Here is a 12961-nt window from a genome sequence, read left to right as displayed (position 1 = left end):
TGTCCACACCAATCATCGCCCACCACCGCACAAGTTACATTTTATAACGGACCCAGATACCGTTGCTGATTCCGACCATCGACGGTCCCGTCAAAGTACATTTATCGCCGTTGCTCCTCAAATCTTTACAAGCAAGAACCCAAGAATTCCTCTCTCTCATATTCACTCTCCGCCTCAGCTTGACTTTGAGAATTCCACATCCGCTCGCCGGACGTAATCAAGTCCATCGTCTGGATCGTTCTGCGCTCGTGGCGAGCACATGGGACTCCCCTGATCAACAAACGACGGAATTGCGTTAATTAGAGTTTCCCGTTCTCACAGGTAGTTGTTTTTGGAAAGAATGGTCCAGCCGCTATGTAGAATGCTAAGAGCGAAGGGAGAGGAGCGCGGGCTAAGCTCTGGTATATATGGTTCTTAGCGGAATATATATAATCCGCTAAGAACCATATATATATATATATATATATATATATGGTTCTTAGCGGAATATATATATATATATATATATATATATATACGTGTGTGTACGTATATACCATTCTTCAGCTTGTCGGTCCGAGTACTATCGATCGTCCATTAAGCATCATGGTTGGGTTGAAAAACAATTGGGCTACTTTCTGATTTCACCTAGTCAATATTTGAAATTAGGCAACTGGGCTACTGCTGTTTGGGCTTAGGGTTTTGATATGTCTGATTAACAAGTAAATCATTTGAACATGTCTGTTTAGATAAGGGGAAGGTATTTTTTATTTGAGTTACTGTTATAAATGGCCCCTTTTTTTTTTTGTGGTTGTGTGCAGTAGCGCTAGCAGTGTTGTTGTCCATTTGAGTTTGATGAGGGTGCTTTTGTTTTTTGTGGTTTGAGACGGGGGTTGAAGGGCAATTAAGGAGGGAGGGTGATGAGCAACAGGGTGGAGGATGAGGGGGCAAGCGGTGAGGAGGACGATCAGAGCTATAATATGGCGGTGCACAGGGTGAGCATCCCTCAGAAGGGAACGCTGGTGAAGGGGCTAGAGGAGGCCGTGAAGGAGACGTTCTTTCCGGACGACCCCTTGCGCTCTTTCAAGAACCAGCCGGGCTCCCGCCGCTTCTCGCTGGGGCTCAAGTACCTCTTCCCGGTGCTGGAGTGGGGCAAAGGCTACAACCTAAGTGCCTTCAAGCACGACCTCATCGCCGGTCTCACCATCGGAAGCCTCTCTATCCCCCAGGTCTTTTCTCTCTCTCTCTCTCTTCTCCAAGGCACAAATAATTCCACATTGCCTGTCTATCAATGCTGCTCTTTATTTATGCTTGACTATTTTGGAGCTTGCATGCCTCAGGACATTGGTTACTCCAAGCTAGCAGGCCTTCCTCCCATCTATGGCCTCTGTAAGCCCTCTCCGACTTTCTTTCCCCTTTGAAATTCTTTCAAATTTGCAGTTTTTCATCATCTCTGTTTTCATCATCTGGTAAGGCTGGCTTACAAATTCATTGTCTTATAATGTTTTTTAAAATTAAAGCCTGAAATCTTCACATCCTTATTAAGGGTGACAGGTTGATTTGGGGACGTTTTTGTAACTTCGTTTTGGGGGTTACAATTTTGTTTTGCTCATAGCACAAGTTTATAGCTTATCCCACCCACTGTCTCTTCTTGCAGACACAAGCTTTGTGCCACCCTTGATATACTCCATCTTTGGGGTTTCAAGAGATATTGCTATTGGGCCTGTTGCTGTGGTTTCCATACTTTTGGGTACCTTAGCAAGCAATGAACTTCCTCTGCCAGCTGCTGCAACTACAAAGTGTGACACAACCTCCAACAAATTCATCAATGCTGATTGCTCAGCCTATCGTGAGGCTTACCTGGCACTCATTTTCACGGCAACTTTTTTTACTGGGATATTCCAGGCCGCACTCGGTCTGCTCAGGTTTGGAGATGCTCACTCCATCATGAGTTTTGCTATGAATTTCGAAACAAAAGTCATGATTTCCGCGCACTCAAATATTTCTCCATGGCAATTGAGATAAGAGTCTGACATGGAGATGACATTCGTACGTATACAGGCTTGGGTTCATTATAGATTTTCTATCCCATGCTGCCATAGTTGGCTTCATGGCTGGAGCAGCCATCACCATTGGGCTTCAGCAGCTAAAAGGGCTGCTTGGTATACCTACAGCTTCTTTTACAAGGAAGACTGACATTATCTCTGTCCTGCAATCGGTGTTTGAGCATACGAACCAGGTATAAGGATTGTCAATATATTGTGACAAGTATGCAAGAGCATCTCTTTTTTGTTTATTCCAGGCTGTAATAACAAGTGCCAGATTGAAAATTTTGCAGTGGAATTGGCAGACAGTTGTGATCGGTCTGTTTTTCTTGGGATTCCTTGTTCTTGCTAAATTCATCGTAAGTTCGTCCCAGCTTATATAACTTTGTCCTCCTAGAGTTGGAGCATTTGTGCAAAGGGTGTAACCATACCTTTATCAAAATCTGAGCCTGAAAACATTTTGCAGACTTTGACATCTACTCTTCCCCTTTTCTTTGACATCTTCTCCTCCCCTTGGCTTAACATGCACAATTCTTTTGAGGTGTTTTTAAATTGGATTATTATTTCCAATCCTGAACTGAAGTTTTTGATGTCTTTTTGGCTCAGGGCAAGAAGAAGCCCAAGCTCTTTTGGGTGCCAGCTATTGCCCCTCTCACCTCGGTCATTCTTTCAACCATCTTTGTCACACTCACTCATGTGAATAACCATGGAGTTTCGATTGTAAGGATCCAATCTCAGGCTCAAGTGAATGAGATTTGTTGCTAATTCATTGTATCATCGAGAAGTGGTGTGTCCCGTAGTGGTTTGTCTGTTTTCAAGTGTTTAAGACCTGCATGTCATGCTGCAGGTTGGTAAACTTGATGGGCGTATCAATCCTTCGTCAGTCGGACGCTTTATGTTCCAGGGGGAAATGCTTAAGCACGCTCTTGCAGTTGGCTTTGAGGCAGCCCTCATAGCACTTACAGTATGCAATCATTTTACCTCCTTTTTTCTTACTCTTGCCTTAGAAATGATGCTGTATGCTTGCTCTTGCATATAAGAGTATAATATATGCAGACATTGTATGTTCTTCAGAATCTGATTTTGTATATTATACAGTAAAAACTAATATGATAATGCTATTTATCTATCTTTTCCTTCAAAATATTAGAAGGAAGTGAGGTCATCTGAACAAGAACACTCTCTGGATATTTGTCACAGGAAGCTATTGCAATTGGAAGGACTTTTGCATCCATGAAGAATTACCATATTGATGGTAACAAAGAGATGATAGCTTTTGGAGTCATGAACATGATTGGGTCCTGCTCTTCTTGCTATGTTGCCACTGGTAAGTTTGACTTGTGGGGGTAATACCAATGTCATGGCACTTTATTGCTCACCATAGTAGGATTCAAGCTCCAGCACTTTTAATGGACTCTCCACTTTTATTCAGCAAGCTGTTGAAAACAGCTTCTAGGTTTATACAGCTCTGTACTTTGTCTCATTTCTAGATTAAATTTCATTTTCAGATTTTGATTGCCCGTGTTTGTGGGAGCAGGTTCCTTCTCTCGATCAGCTGTCAACTATAATGCAGGATGCAGGACACCTGTTGCAAACATGGTTATGTCTGCAATGGTTCTGATTGTGCTAGCAGTTGCAACCCCCCTTTTCCATAACACTCCAAACTGCATCCTTGCTTCCATTATTATCAATGCTGTGATTAGCTTGATTGATATCAAGGCAGCAATCTTGATTTGGAAGATTGACAAACTAGACTTCATGGCATGCATGGGTGCCTTTCTGGGAGTCTTCTTTGTTTCAGTTGAAATCGGTCTTCTAATTGCGGTATTACCTCCCAATCTGTTTTTAGTGGCTATTGAATTTCCTCAGTTTGGTGTTGTTTTTTTGGGAAGAATTATATTATATATAACAGTGAAACCACAAATATTTACAACATATCTGACCATCCAGTTCCAATAGCTAACCCACAGTAGAAGTCAGCCTGATACATCATAAAAGGATATATACATACTTATATATGCCATCTAGGCAGCCAAAGAGCCCAACCAAAAGAGCTATTTACAGCAGGAAAGCTAGCTTAATATTCCCGAGATCAATGTATCTTCAGGTGCCTACAGACTTCTTCCAGAGAAGAACAGGCCACATTGTTTGAGAACATATACATACATTTTACACTGTAGGCAGATGTTTTCACTGTTATACCAACTTCGCCCTTAGGGTTATATCAAAGTAAGACCCGGATGCTCTCCATTATATCCTTCCATATCTGTACAAGAGAAGACTACACAGTCTTAGTCTCCAAATGAGAGTAAAATCTCTAATTACATTTTACCTGATAATATGGAGTAGGCACTTGAGGTCCAGCCATTAATCTGTACAAAAATATCAAGATTAGCTTTGCAATGAATTTCTAGGGTCAATTCATTCCATAAAAAATTACTGAGTTCGTAGTGTACCAAATCTCTTCTGAGCATGAGTATGTGACCATACCAAATAGGATTCTACTCTCCTCAGTTGGACCAATAGATTTGTCCAGTAGCCAATGAGGCCAAGAAAGACCAGATATGCACGCTGAGCAAAGAGTTGCCTGTGATTCGATTCTATCAGTCCTACTATTAAAACTCCTCGTTGTTGATGCCTTATCTTACTACTATGCAGGTTGCTCTTTCTCTAGCAAAGATACTGCTACATGTGACAAGGCCACATACAGCTCTTCTAGGTAATATTCCAGGAACAAGTATTTATAGAAACGTCCAACAATATCCAGATTCAAACAGGATGCCTGGTGTTTTGATTGTTCGTATTGATGCGGCTATTTACTTCTCCAATTCCAACTACATTCGCGAAAGGTGATTATTAATAATATGATTGTTTTTCTGATTTGTGATACATGTTTTTGGAAACAAATCATGTGAAGCCAAGTTCTTCACTTAGAGTTCCACTAGCCATGTCATATCAATCTACATCTTTTTCAAGTAGTCATTCAAACAATCTTCCCAACAATTTTACATGTTCACATTGTAAGTTTGTGTCTCAGAAAACTATGTCAAGAATTATAAAAAGATTAGGTAGAAATGCATGCACGCTTATCACTCATCAATCATTCAAAAACTATCCAGAACGTTGTCTTGCAATACTGCATGCAGTACATGATCTCACATAAGAAATTCTGCTGGAGATATTGTAGAGTGAGTAATTGATAGATCTTGCATGGCACATTTCGGGCTCCCACTTTTCTACCGATGGAGTTAGTGTTGATTCCTTGGATGGGTTGTGTGTGGCAGGATATTAAGGTGGCTGGATGATGAAGGGGATAGGATCAAGAAGGAAAACGGAGTTCCACTGCAATATGCCATAATCGAAATGTCTCGTAAGTATTTGTAATTATATAATGGGGTAATTGGGTCTCTCACTCTCGATCTTTCCTCCTTGCTCTCTTCTAGTATGTTGTTTGAGTGTACCGTGTACTATACTAACATATGCTAAACGTCCAGCTGTGACAAACATAGACACAACGGGTATTCGAACCTTCGAGGATCTCCTTAAAACTTTAAACAAAAGAGAGATTCAGGTCAGCACATCAGTCAAGCATATCAGAAAGCATTATTTGCTTGTATGCCAAAAGCTTAGTTTTTCTTTTTTTTTCTTGCTGTTTCTGCAGCTAGCGTTCGCAAATCCTGGAACTGGAGTGATACAGAAATTGAACGATGCAGGCTTTGTGGATGTTCTAGGGCAAGAGTGGTTTTTCTTGACTGTGGGAGAAGCTGTCCAAGTTTGCTCAAGGCTACTCAAAATTAATGTCTAATCGACATTCTCATAATCATGTTTACTCTCTATTCTGTGATATCGCCCTCCAAGTCAATTGTGATCTGAAGAAGAAAAGGAAAAAAGTTATAAAGCCACCACAATAAACGCAATTATCTACTTTTGGACCGACGTAATTGCAAGCAATTCGCGGCGGAAATAATGAAGTTACTGTTTGAAGGAATGGTCAAATGCTTCTTCTTCTTTTTTTCCTTAAAAGAAAAGAAAAGAAAAAACTTTTTGGAGCTGAAAATACACATCCGGGTCATATAACCGAGTTACAATACCAGTAGCGAATACGGAGATACTACTAACAAAAAAGCACGAGACAGACGGTCAGACCTACTGCTCGAAAACACTGTCTTTAAAATTTAAAGATAATGCTTAGGTTTAATCGGTATTTAAACTTAAAAATTATTAAAAATCATACAAATTAAAGCTAAATGTGAGGATTTATGACTAAAATATATAATTTTCACCTTTTAAAATTAAAAGTAATTTTGAATTCTAAGGAAGGTTGAATTCCAACAGAAAATTTTCCAGTCCATGGTGATGGACTATTTCCACCTCTGCAAGCCTCCTATATATTGGCAATATATATTGCTGCTCAGTGCTTGGTATCATCATCACGAGCATAATACATTATCTTCCTTGATCTCAAGCTCCTCGCTAATCAGTCGACGGAGGCAATCAAAGGATTGCAGCTTGAGGATTCCGGTTGGTGTTTCACATCCACAATGTCTTGTACGATCACGCATCACGTGGAATATGCATATGCTGGGACAGATTTAGACCTTCCCCGGGAGCTACACAAATCCTCGGCATGGTGGTCAAGTCGCTCCCACTGGGATCATCGACGGATCTCTTGAATTGAATTCCGCGTGGACGGTGTGATGCATGGCCACCTGTAGGACGACAAATCTGCAGATCACAATTTGGGTATTGTTAGACTCTTCAAGTAAAACATTTTGCATTTCCTTAGGACGATCCTAGTGCATAATCGGTATTTTACTGTAATGCATGATGAAACACGCACGGTGCAGAGTCTTCATCCATGTTCGAATTTCACAAACACCAAAAAAGAGAGAAAGAGCGAGCTCGAGAGCTCAGAGCGCCACATCGCATTTGTGTTGACATTTCCCGCTTTGAGTGGCCAACCCTAGTGTCTTGCATTGGTAGATCAGAGCTCTTGGCTTAGATCTTTCTATCATCTTTTGGCCTTAACCCTATTTTCACTCACATCTCCACCCTCCATCTACTTTACATCTTGTTCCTTCAAATTTTTGGGGTTTTTTTCACACTAACCCATTTTGCAGCTTCTTTGGATTTGGGATTTTTTTGAGCTTGCTGATCATTCTCACACGCATTTTCGCCCTTGTCACGCGCACACTTTTGGCCATTTGGTTTTTTTTAAAAGACATTCACGCACACATTTTTTGACCATTTAGTGTATTTGGGGTGTTCACACATGCATATCTTTGTCCTTGTTTTTGCACAAGTGGTCATTTTGAGCATTTTAGTCATTGTTTTGGCTTTTGCTCACATGCGGGTGACTATTTGAGCATATTGGTTCCTTTTCCACATGCAGTGTGGGTTTCTTGAGCACATTTAGGGGTGTTTCCACACTTTTGCGCTTTCGTGGGACGACATGGGTATCCATTACTACCTCTACTCCACCTACAATCACCATGCTACCCACCATCATCGGTCACATCGACATCACACTGTCTCCATCCTAGATGTTGATTGTGCGGTATCTGCTCATACCCTATCACTCTGGCTTTATGCCCGTCATCTTGATTTGCCATTTCATGTGAGTATCATTTGCTAAGTTCATACATGCATTTGGCACATCGCGGCTTCGACCTCTAGATCCTTCTTCACCGACATCATGCTATGATGACACATCATATTCATGTCACTTATGGATGTTTGAGCTTGAGATGTTGTTGCCTAGCTAGTTTAGACACTTATTTGATGAGGGGGATGTTTGTGCCAAATGGTTCAAACATTCTACATATGGTGATTTTGTTGAGGATCTATGTGATTATCTTTACAGGGATGGTTCAGCATTGCTTGCATGGTATGATGTATGTGGAGACTTGATTGAGTGCCCTACATTTGTGAGCAGAGATGACTATATACCTCAGGATAAGTATCATTATGATATGCATTCAACGGATGATGATGTGGATAGTGATGATGATGTTCATGCTACGACTACAAATGATTACATGGGTGATGATGATCGTAGTGATCATTCATGGGATACATTTTTTGAGTTATGGCATGACAGGTTTGGTTCCTTGGAGGACATAGATCGAGCATGCTGCCACTTTCATTGCTATCACAATGGTGTTCGCATGGGCCTTGAGAGCTTCTACGACTCACCCCCATGACATCGACTAGCCATCATCTCATTGATTCTCATTTACTTAGACCGACTCATTCATTGTATTATGATGGGCATGATGAGGATGATGCTGTATTGTATACACACACATGATGATATTGATGTATCGCATACATATACACATGATGATAGTGATACACGTGCACTTGATGCCACTGACACATATGCACATGATGATGATGTATGTGTTAGTGATAGTGAGGGTGATGTGTGTGAATTAGATCATGTGGACATGATCTCAAGGGCAGAGATGGCAGCGAGCACATCAAGCATTATGAGCATAATAGAGCTACATATCTCTATTCTTAGTGATCATAGGGATACATTAGATGACCATAGTGATGCATTCCATGATCTTGATGGGAATTTGTCTAGTCATGATCATTCGGCTAGTCATACATCCCTAGTTACACATGGGATTGACACTTCACATATCGTTGATCATATCATAGACCATGAGGACCATAGACCTGAGGTTTTAGTATTAGATGTGTTGGGCTACTCCTCTAGATTTGTTACATGTGGAGAGATTTTGGATACGACCACTACTCCTAGTTTTCATAGCATTCCTTGCGGCATTCGGGTGGATCGAGTTGTTGTGATTAAGCAGTCAAGGATAGTGCATGAGAGTAGTGATGAGTTCGTATAGAGGTAAGACATCATATGAGTATACATATCGATCATATCTTTAGCATATCCTATGACATTGACTTTGAGAGCTTTACATTTGATCTAGGTATTTCCTTAGATCTAGTGTTATTGGAGATTGATCTATCATGGGATTTAGGTCATATAGGGACACCAGTGATAGAGTTTGTCTATACCTTTGGGGATGACCTTAGTGGTCTTGGAGATTCCATTGATAGTGAGTTGACTAATACAACTTATATCTCTAGTATAGACACTTTGTCAGTGCTTAGTGATGATAGTCTTTATGATGATCCAGCTTTTATTTTAGAGGGACACACACATATAGAGTGTCTTGCACATGGAGATATTGTGCATGGGTCGGATTATACTCATACATATATTGATATGGTGGATCATGCCTTCAACTTTTTGAGTGGTGCTACATGTGACGGTGGCATGAGTTCACATTTGACTCTACATGAGCCGACCTTGAACTATGTTCATTTGGCTCCTACGATCCTGTTTTCTTTGGAGTCCGAACATTTTCCTTTGGTCGAGCTTTTATTTTAGAGGGACACACACATATAGAGTGTCTTGCACATGGAGATATTGTGCATGGGTCAGATTATACTCATACATATATTGATATGGTGGATCATGTCTTCGACTTTTTGAGTGGTGCTACATGTGACGGTGGCATGAGTTCACATTTGACTTTACATGAGGCCGACCTTGAGCTATGTTCATTTGGCTCCTCCGATCCTATTTTCTTTGGAGTCCGAACATTTTCCTTTGGATGCATTCTTTGCCATTTGAGGAGCATAGTTTTTCGACATGTGGCTTCACATTTAGATGAATCTATGACATATTCCAGTCTTGGCGGCCTACGCGACGATTATTTTGTGCTAGGATCACTTGACATTCTGGCCAGGAGTTTCGAGCTTCTTCGACGGATACCTTTCATGCCAGATTCACAGTGTGGTCGTGAGGATGGGCTTATGAGTTTTCCTTTCGACCCTAGGGCTACTATCTCTTTGGAGTAGAGCTTTCCTTTTGATCTAGGAGCTACTACCATTCCAGCTTTGATGGTTCGGGGTGTATACCATCCATATCTCTTTGATCTTGCAGGATACTCGACTAGCTTCGTCATCGACAATGGTTCCTTATCCTCTCCACTTGCACCAGATTATCATGGGACCATTGCCTTGGATTTTGCATGCCTCGGATTTCCTTTTGATCCAAGAGGCTGCATAGACAGCCTCATCATTGATGGGAGCCTTCTATCCTTTCCATTTGACTCAGGGGGTCATATTATTCATGTATGGGTCTTTTTCCACATTCAGTCATGGATGTGAATTTTGGCTTTTGTATATAGCCACTTGTATATGTCTTTTCTTTGGGCACGACCACCCTTCGATTTTGAGGACGAAATCATCGTAGGAGGAGATGGTTTGTAATGAAGTAGGTTTGGGTGCACATGCACAATGGCGAATGGGACCTAGGCACTTGGGCTTAGGGACATTTACATGTGAACTTTTGGGGGCCTTGGGCTATACGAGGCATAGGGCTCATGGACATCATACCCTTTTTGATCATATTCACTCTATAGACATTCATGTCTTCTTGGTGCTCTTGCGCAAGCTTTCATGGTGGTGAACTTCTCCCATGTGAGATGTGAGGATGGTGACCCACATCCATGTTGGACTACTCCATGCTTTGAGTGGCCAACCCTAGTCTCTTGAATTGGTATTAGAGCTCTTGGCTTAGATCCCTAAGATCAGAGTTCTTGGCTTAGATCTTTGCTTAGAGAGTGATTAGTGATAATCATTTTTGGATTATACTAAATCCAATTTTCAGAATGCTTTTTCTTGATCTTGATTAATGATAATCATTTTTAGATTACTGTTAATCTAATTTTTTGAAATGTATATTCTTAATCTTGATTAGTGTTAATCATTTTTAGAATTGATTTTCACATAGTTTTTAGGTTTGCTAAATTCTTGTTTGACAAGATTAACAAAAAAAAATTGTTAATTATTTTTGAATTTGTATTAAACATTGTTTTCAAAACCCTAATCCACTTTATTGTTTGATTTCGTGAACTTCTTGATCTTGATTTTTTTGATTTTCGAATTAATGTTTACAGAGATTTTAGCAACTAATATTGAGACATTATCTTGCTTAGAGAGCCTATAGTTCTAATTATTAATCCATTAAGCCTCTATTTCTATCTTATTTTTCAAAACCTTGGAGTTCTTGGAGCAAATTTACAAGAAGTTTAGGTGATGAAGCAGTTTTACAGAAATTTCATTGTAGTTTTCAAAGACTGGTGCAGACTGTGGAGAGTATTCAGATTGCTGTGTAGAAATCAAAATTGTTGTGCACAAATTTGATACAATTTGAAGAAAGTGTACAAAATCTTGGTGCAGATTTCAAGATTATGTGCAGTTGATACGGATTTTTAAGGATTGGTGCAGATCTATAGTGTAGAATAGAGCAATTTAAAAATTATGCAAAGTTTATTGTGCTAAAATCAAATCTTGACACAGAAACAGAACAGTAAGTGATTATTGATCAAATCTTTCTGATCTTGATTCTTTCTTGCAAAGAAGATAGACAGAGATTATAAATCTGTTAGAGTAGCACAATCTATAGATTAGTATAAATCTTGATGTATTAGAAGTAAAAGAAGCAAGAAAAGTGTTGAGAAAACACTCTTTACAAGCACATACCCTGGTTTGCAGCATCTTAACACATTCCCATCAAGAAGATGTATACCATGTTATTCTATTACAGATATGAGCATCAGTATTATGCAGAAAGCATGCTGATGACTAGTTGATACAAAAGTGTACAAGCTTTATAATTTTGAGTGCAAAAATTCAAAAAGTTGTTAGTTAACACTGTGTTTGCAAGTATAGCCCACACACCTCAAGGTTCTTCCCTTTCTTACTTAAAAACTTCAGGGTGGCACAAGTTTTTTTCGATTAAAAAAAACAATTTAACCTATAGCCTCACATCACGGGTTCATTTTCAGAGTAGGCTCGCTCTTTCTTTTGCCGATCATATCTGGCAGTGACAGGTGCTCTGAGCCCTCCTGCTGAAGCAAGCAATGGCAGAGAAGTGGCTGCTGCCAGCTGTGCGCCTGCGCGCCAGCAACTTACTGCTTTAGTGAGAGAGGCCTTGGCATCTTTGTTTCCAGAAGAAGGTGGAATGGAGCCTTTGGTGGCTGCTTGCACGAACAAGTTTGGGGACTACCAATGCAATAAAGCGCCTGGGCAACAGACTCCAGGCCAGTGAGAGATCAGCGTAGAATGCCTAGCAAAGGGTCGGGGAGCAACATTGATTCAGACACCATTCACAGCAGCGTCTCAGCGTTCAGACGCCATTCACAGCAGCAACAATGATCCATATCAAACATTCACATCAAACATAGTCGCCAGTTCACACAAAAAGAGAAATTAGTAGCCATCATCGCTGCTGCAGCTCAGGCTTACTCTTGTGATTGCTCATTCCAGCACCTCGTCCATCACAGTAAGCGTTTTCTCATAATCAGCAACACAGACAATTTTGCGGGCATCAAACAACTATTTTGGCATTTGCAGTGAAGCATCATACCCCACACTAGCTGGCCGCCCATCGCCCACGAGAACTTCCCAGAGTCGCTTACGTCTCCCCACACACTCCACTACAAGCAGTGCATGATCACCGTGAATGTGATGTAATATGGTGGAGATAATCAAGCATCAATCATGGAGGGAAACGGATCACCTGCAACAGCGCAAACAACAGAAATAATAATAGCGCAAGCAACCCTCTAATCCTCTCTCTCTCTCTCTCTCCCCCCCCCCCCTCTCTCTCTCTCTCTCGGGGGCTGCAAGTCCCAGCAGTGAACGGGTAGGAGCATTCAATTGATGATGTATTGGATGCCCATGAGTATGTCATTTGTGATATGTCCATTGTTACACACGAGTTTGATGATGCTTCACATGTGAGCATAGGCTTGAGTTTCTTATGTTAGATGTGTTAGGCTACTCTTCTAGGGTGTTCACATGTGTAGATAATCATGATTCATCCAATACTTCTAGTT

General features: G+C 40.7%; 1 protein-coding gene across 2 annotated transcripts in view; it reads left to right on the top strand.

The window, feature by feature from the left end:
* The window catches only part of LOC147602551 (sulfate transporter 1.2-like), a 6074-nt gene extending 69 nt beyond the window's left edge, over positions 1 to 6005 (top strand). Inside the window, exons 1-15 of one of the 2 annotated variants that reach the window (XM_086797891.1) lie at positions 1 to 321; positions 866 to 1208; positions 1320 to 1368; positions 1637 to 1904; positions 2041 to 2218; positions 2318 to 2383; positions 2631 to 2744; positions 2872 to 2988; positions 3225 to 3351; positions 3562 to 3848; positions 4683 to 4873; positions 5309 to 5394; positions 5519 to 5595; positions 5686 to 5874; positions 5907 to 6005. The exon at positions 1 to 321 is cut by the window's left edge and continues 67 nt beyond it. In XM_086797891.1, coding sequence (XP_086654017.1) covers positions 900 to 1208; positions 1320 to 1368; positions 1637 to 1904; positions 2041 to 2218; positions 2318 to 2383; positions 2631 to 2744; positions 2872 to 2988; positions 3225 to 3351; positions 3562 to 3848; positions 4683 to 4873; positions 5309 to 5394; positions 5519 to 5595; positions 5686 to 5829 — 2013 coding nt within the window. In that variant the 5' untranslated portion in view covers positions 1 to 321; positions 866 to 899 and the 3' untranslated portion in view covers positions 5830 to 5874; positions 5907 to 6005. Of the gene's footprint in view, positions 322 to 865; positions 1209 to 1319; positions 1369 to 1636; positions 1905 to 2040; positions 2219 to 2317; positions 2384 to 2630; positions 2745 to 2871; positions 2989 to 3224; positions 3352 to 3561; positions 3849 to 4682; positions 4874 to 5308; positions 5395 to 5518; positions 5596 to 5685 lie in introns of both variants that reach the window. The other variant, XM_086797890.1, reaches the window with a different exon arrangement.
* Positions 6006 to 12961: the final 6956 nt, after the last annotated feature.

The sequence above is a fragment of the Cibotium barometz genome, unplaced genomic scaffold, assembly GCF_041138505.1.
Source record: "Cibotium barometz isolate CiBa-2024 unplaced genomic scaffold, ASM4113850v1 ctg497, whole genome shotgun sequence".
In the NCBI taxonomy this organism is placed as follows: Eukaryota; Viridiplantae; Streptophyta; class Polypodiopsida; order Cyatheales; family Cibotiaceae; genus Cibotium; species Cibotium barometz.
The sequence above is the reverse complement of the archived record's forward strand: the minus strand, read 5'-3'. Positions and strand labels throughout refer to the sequence as shown.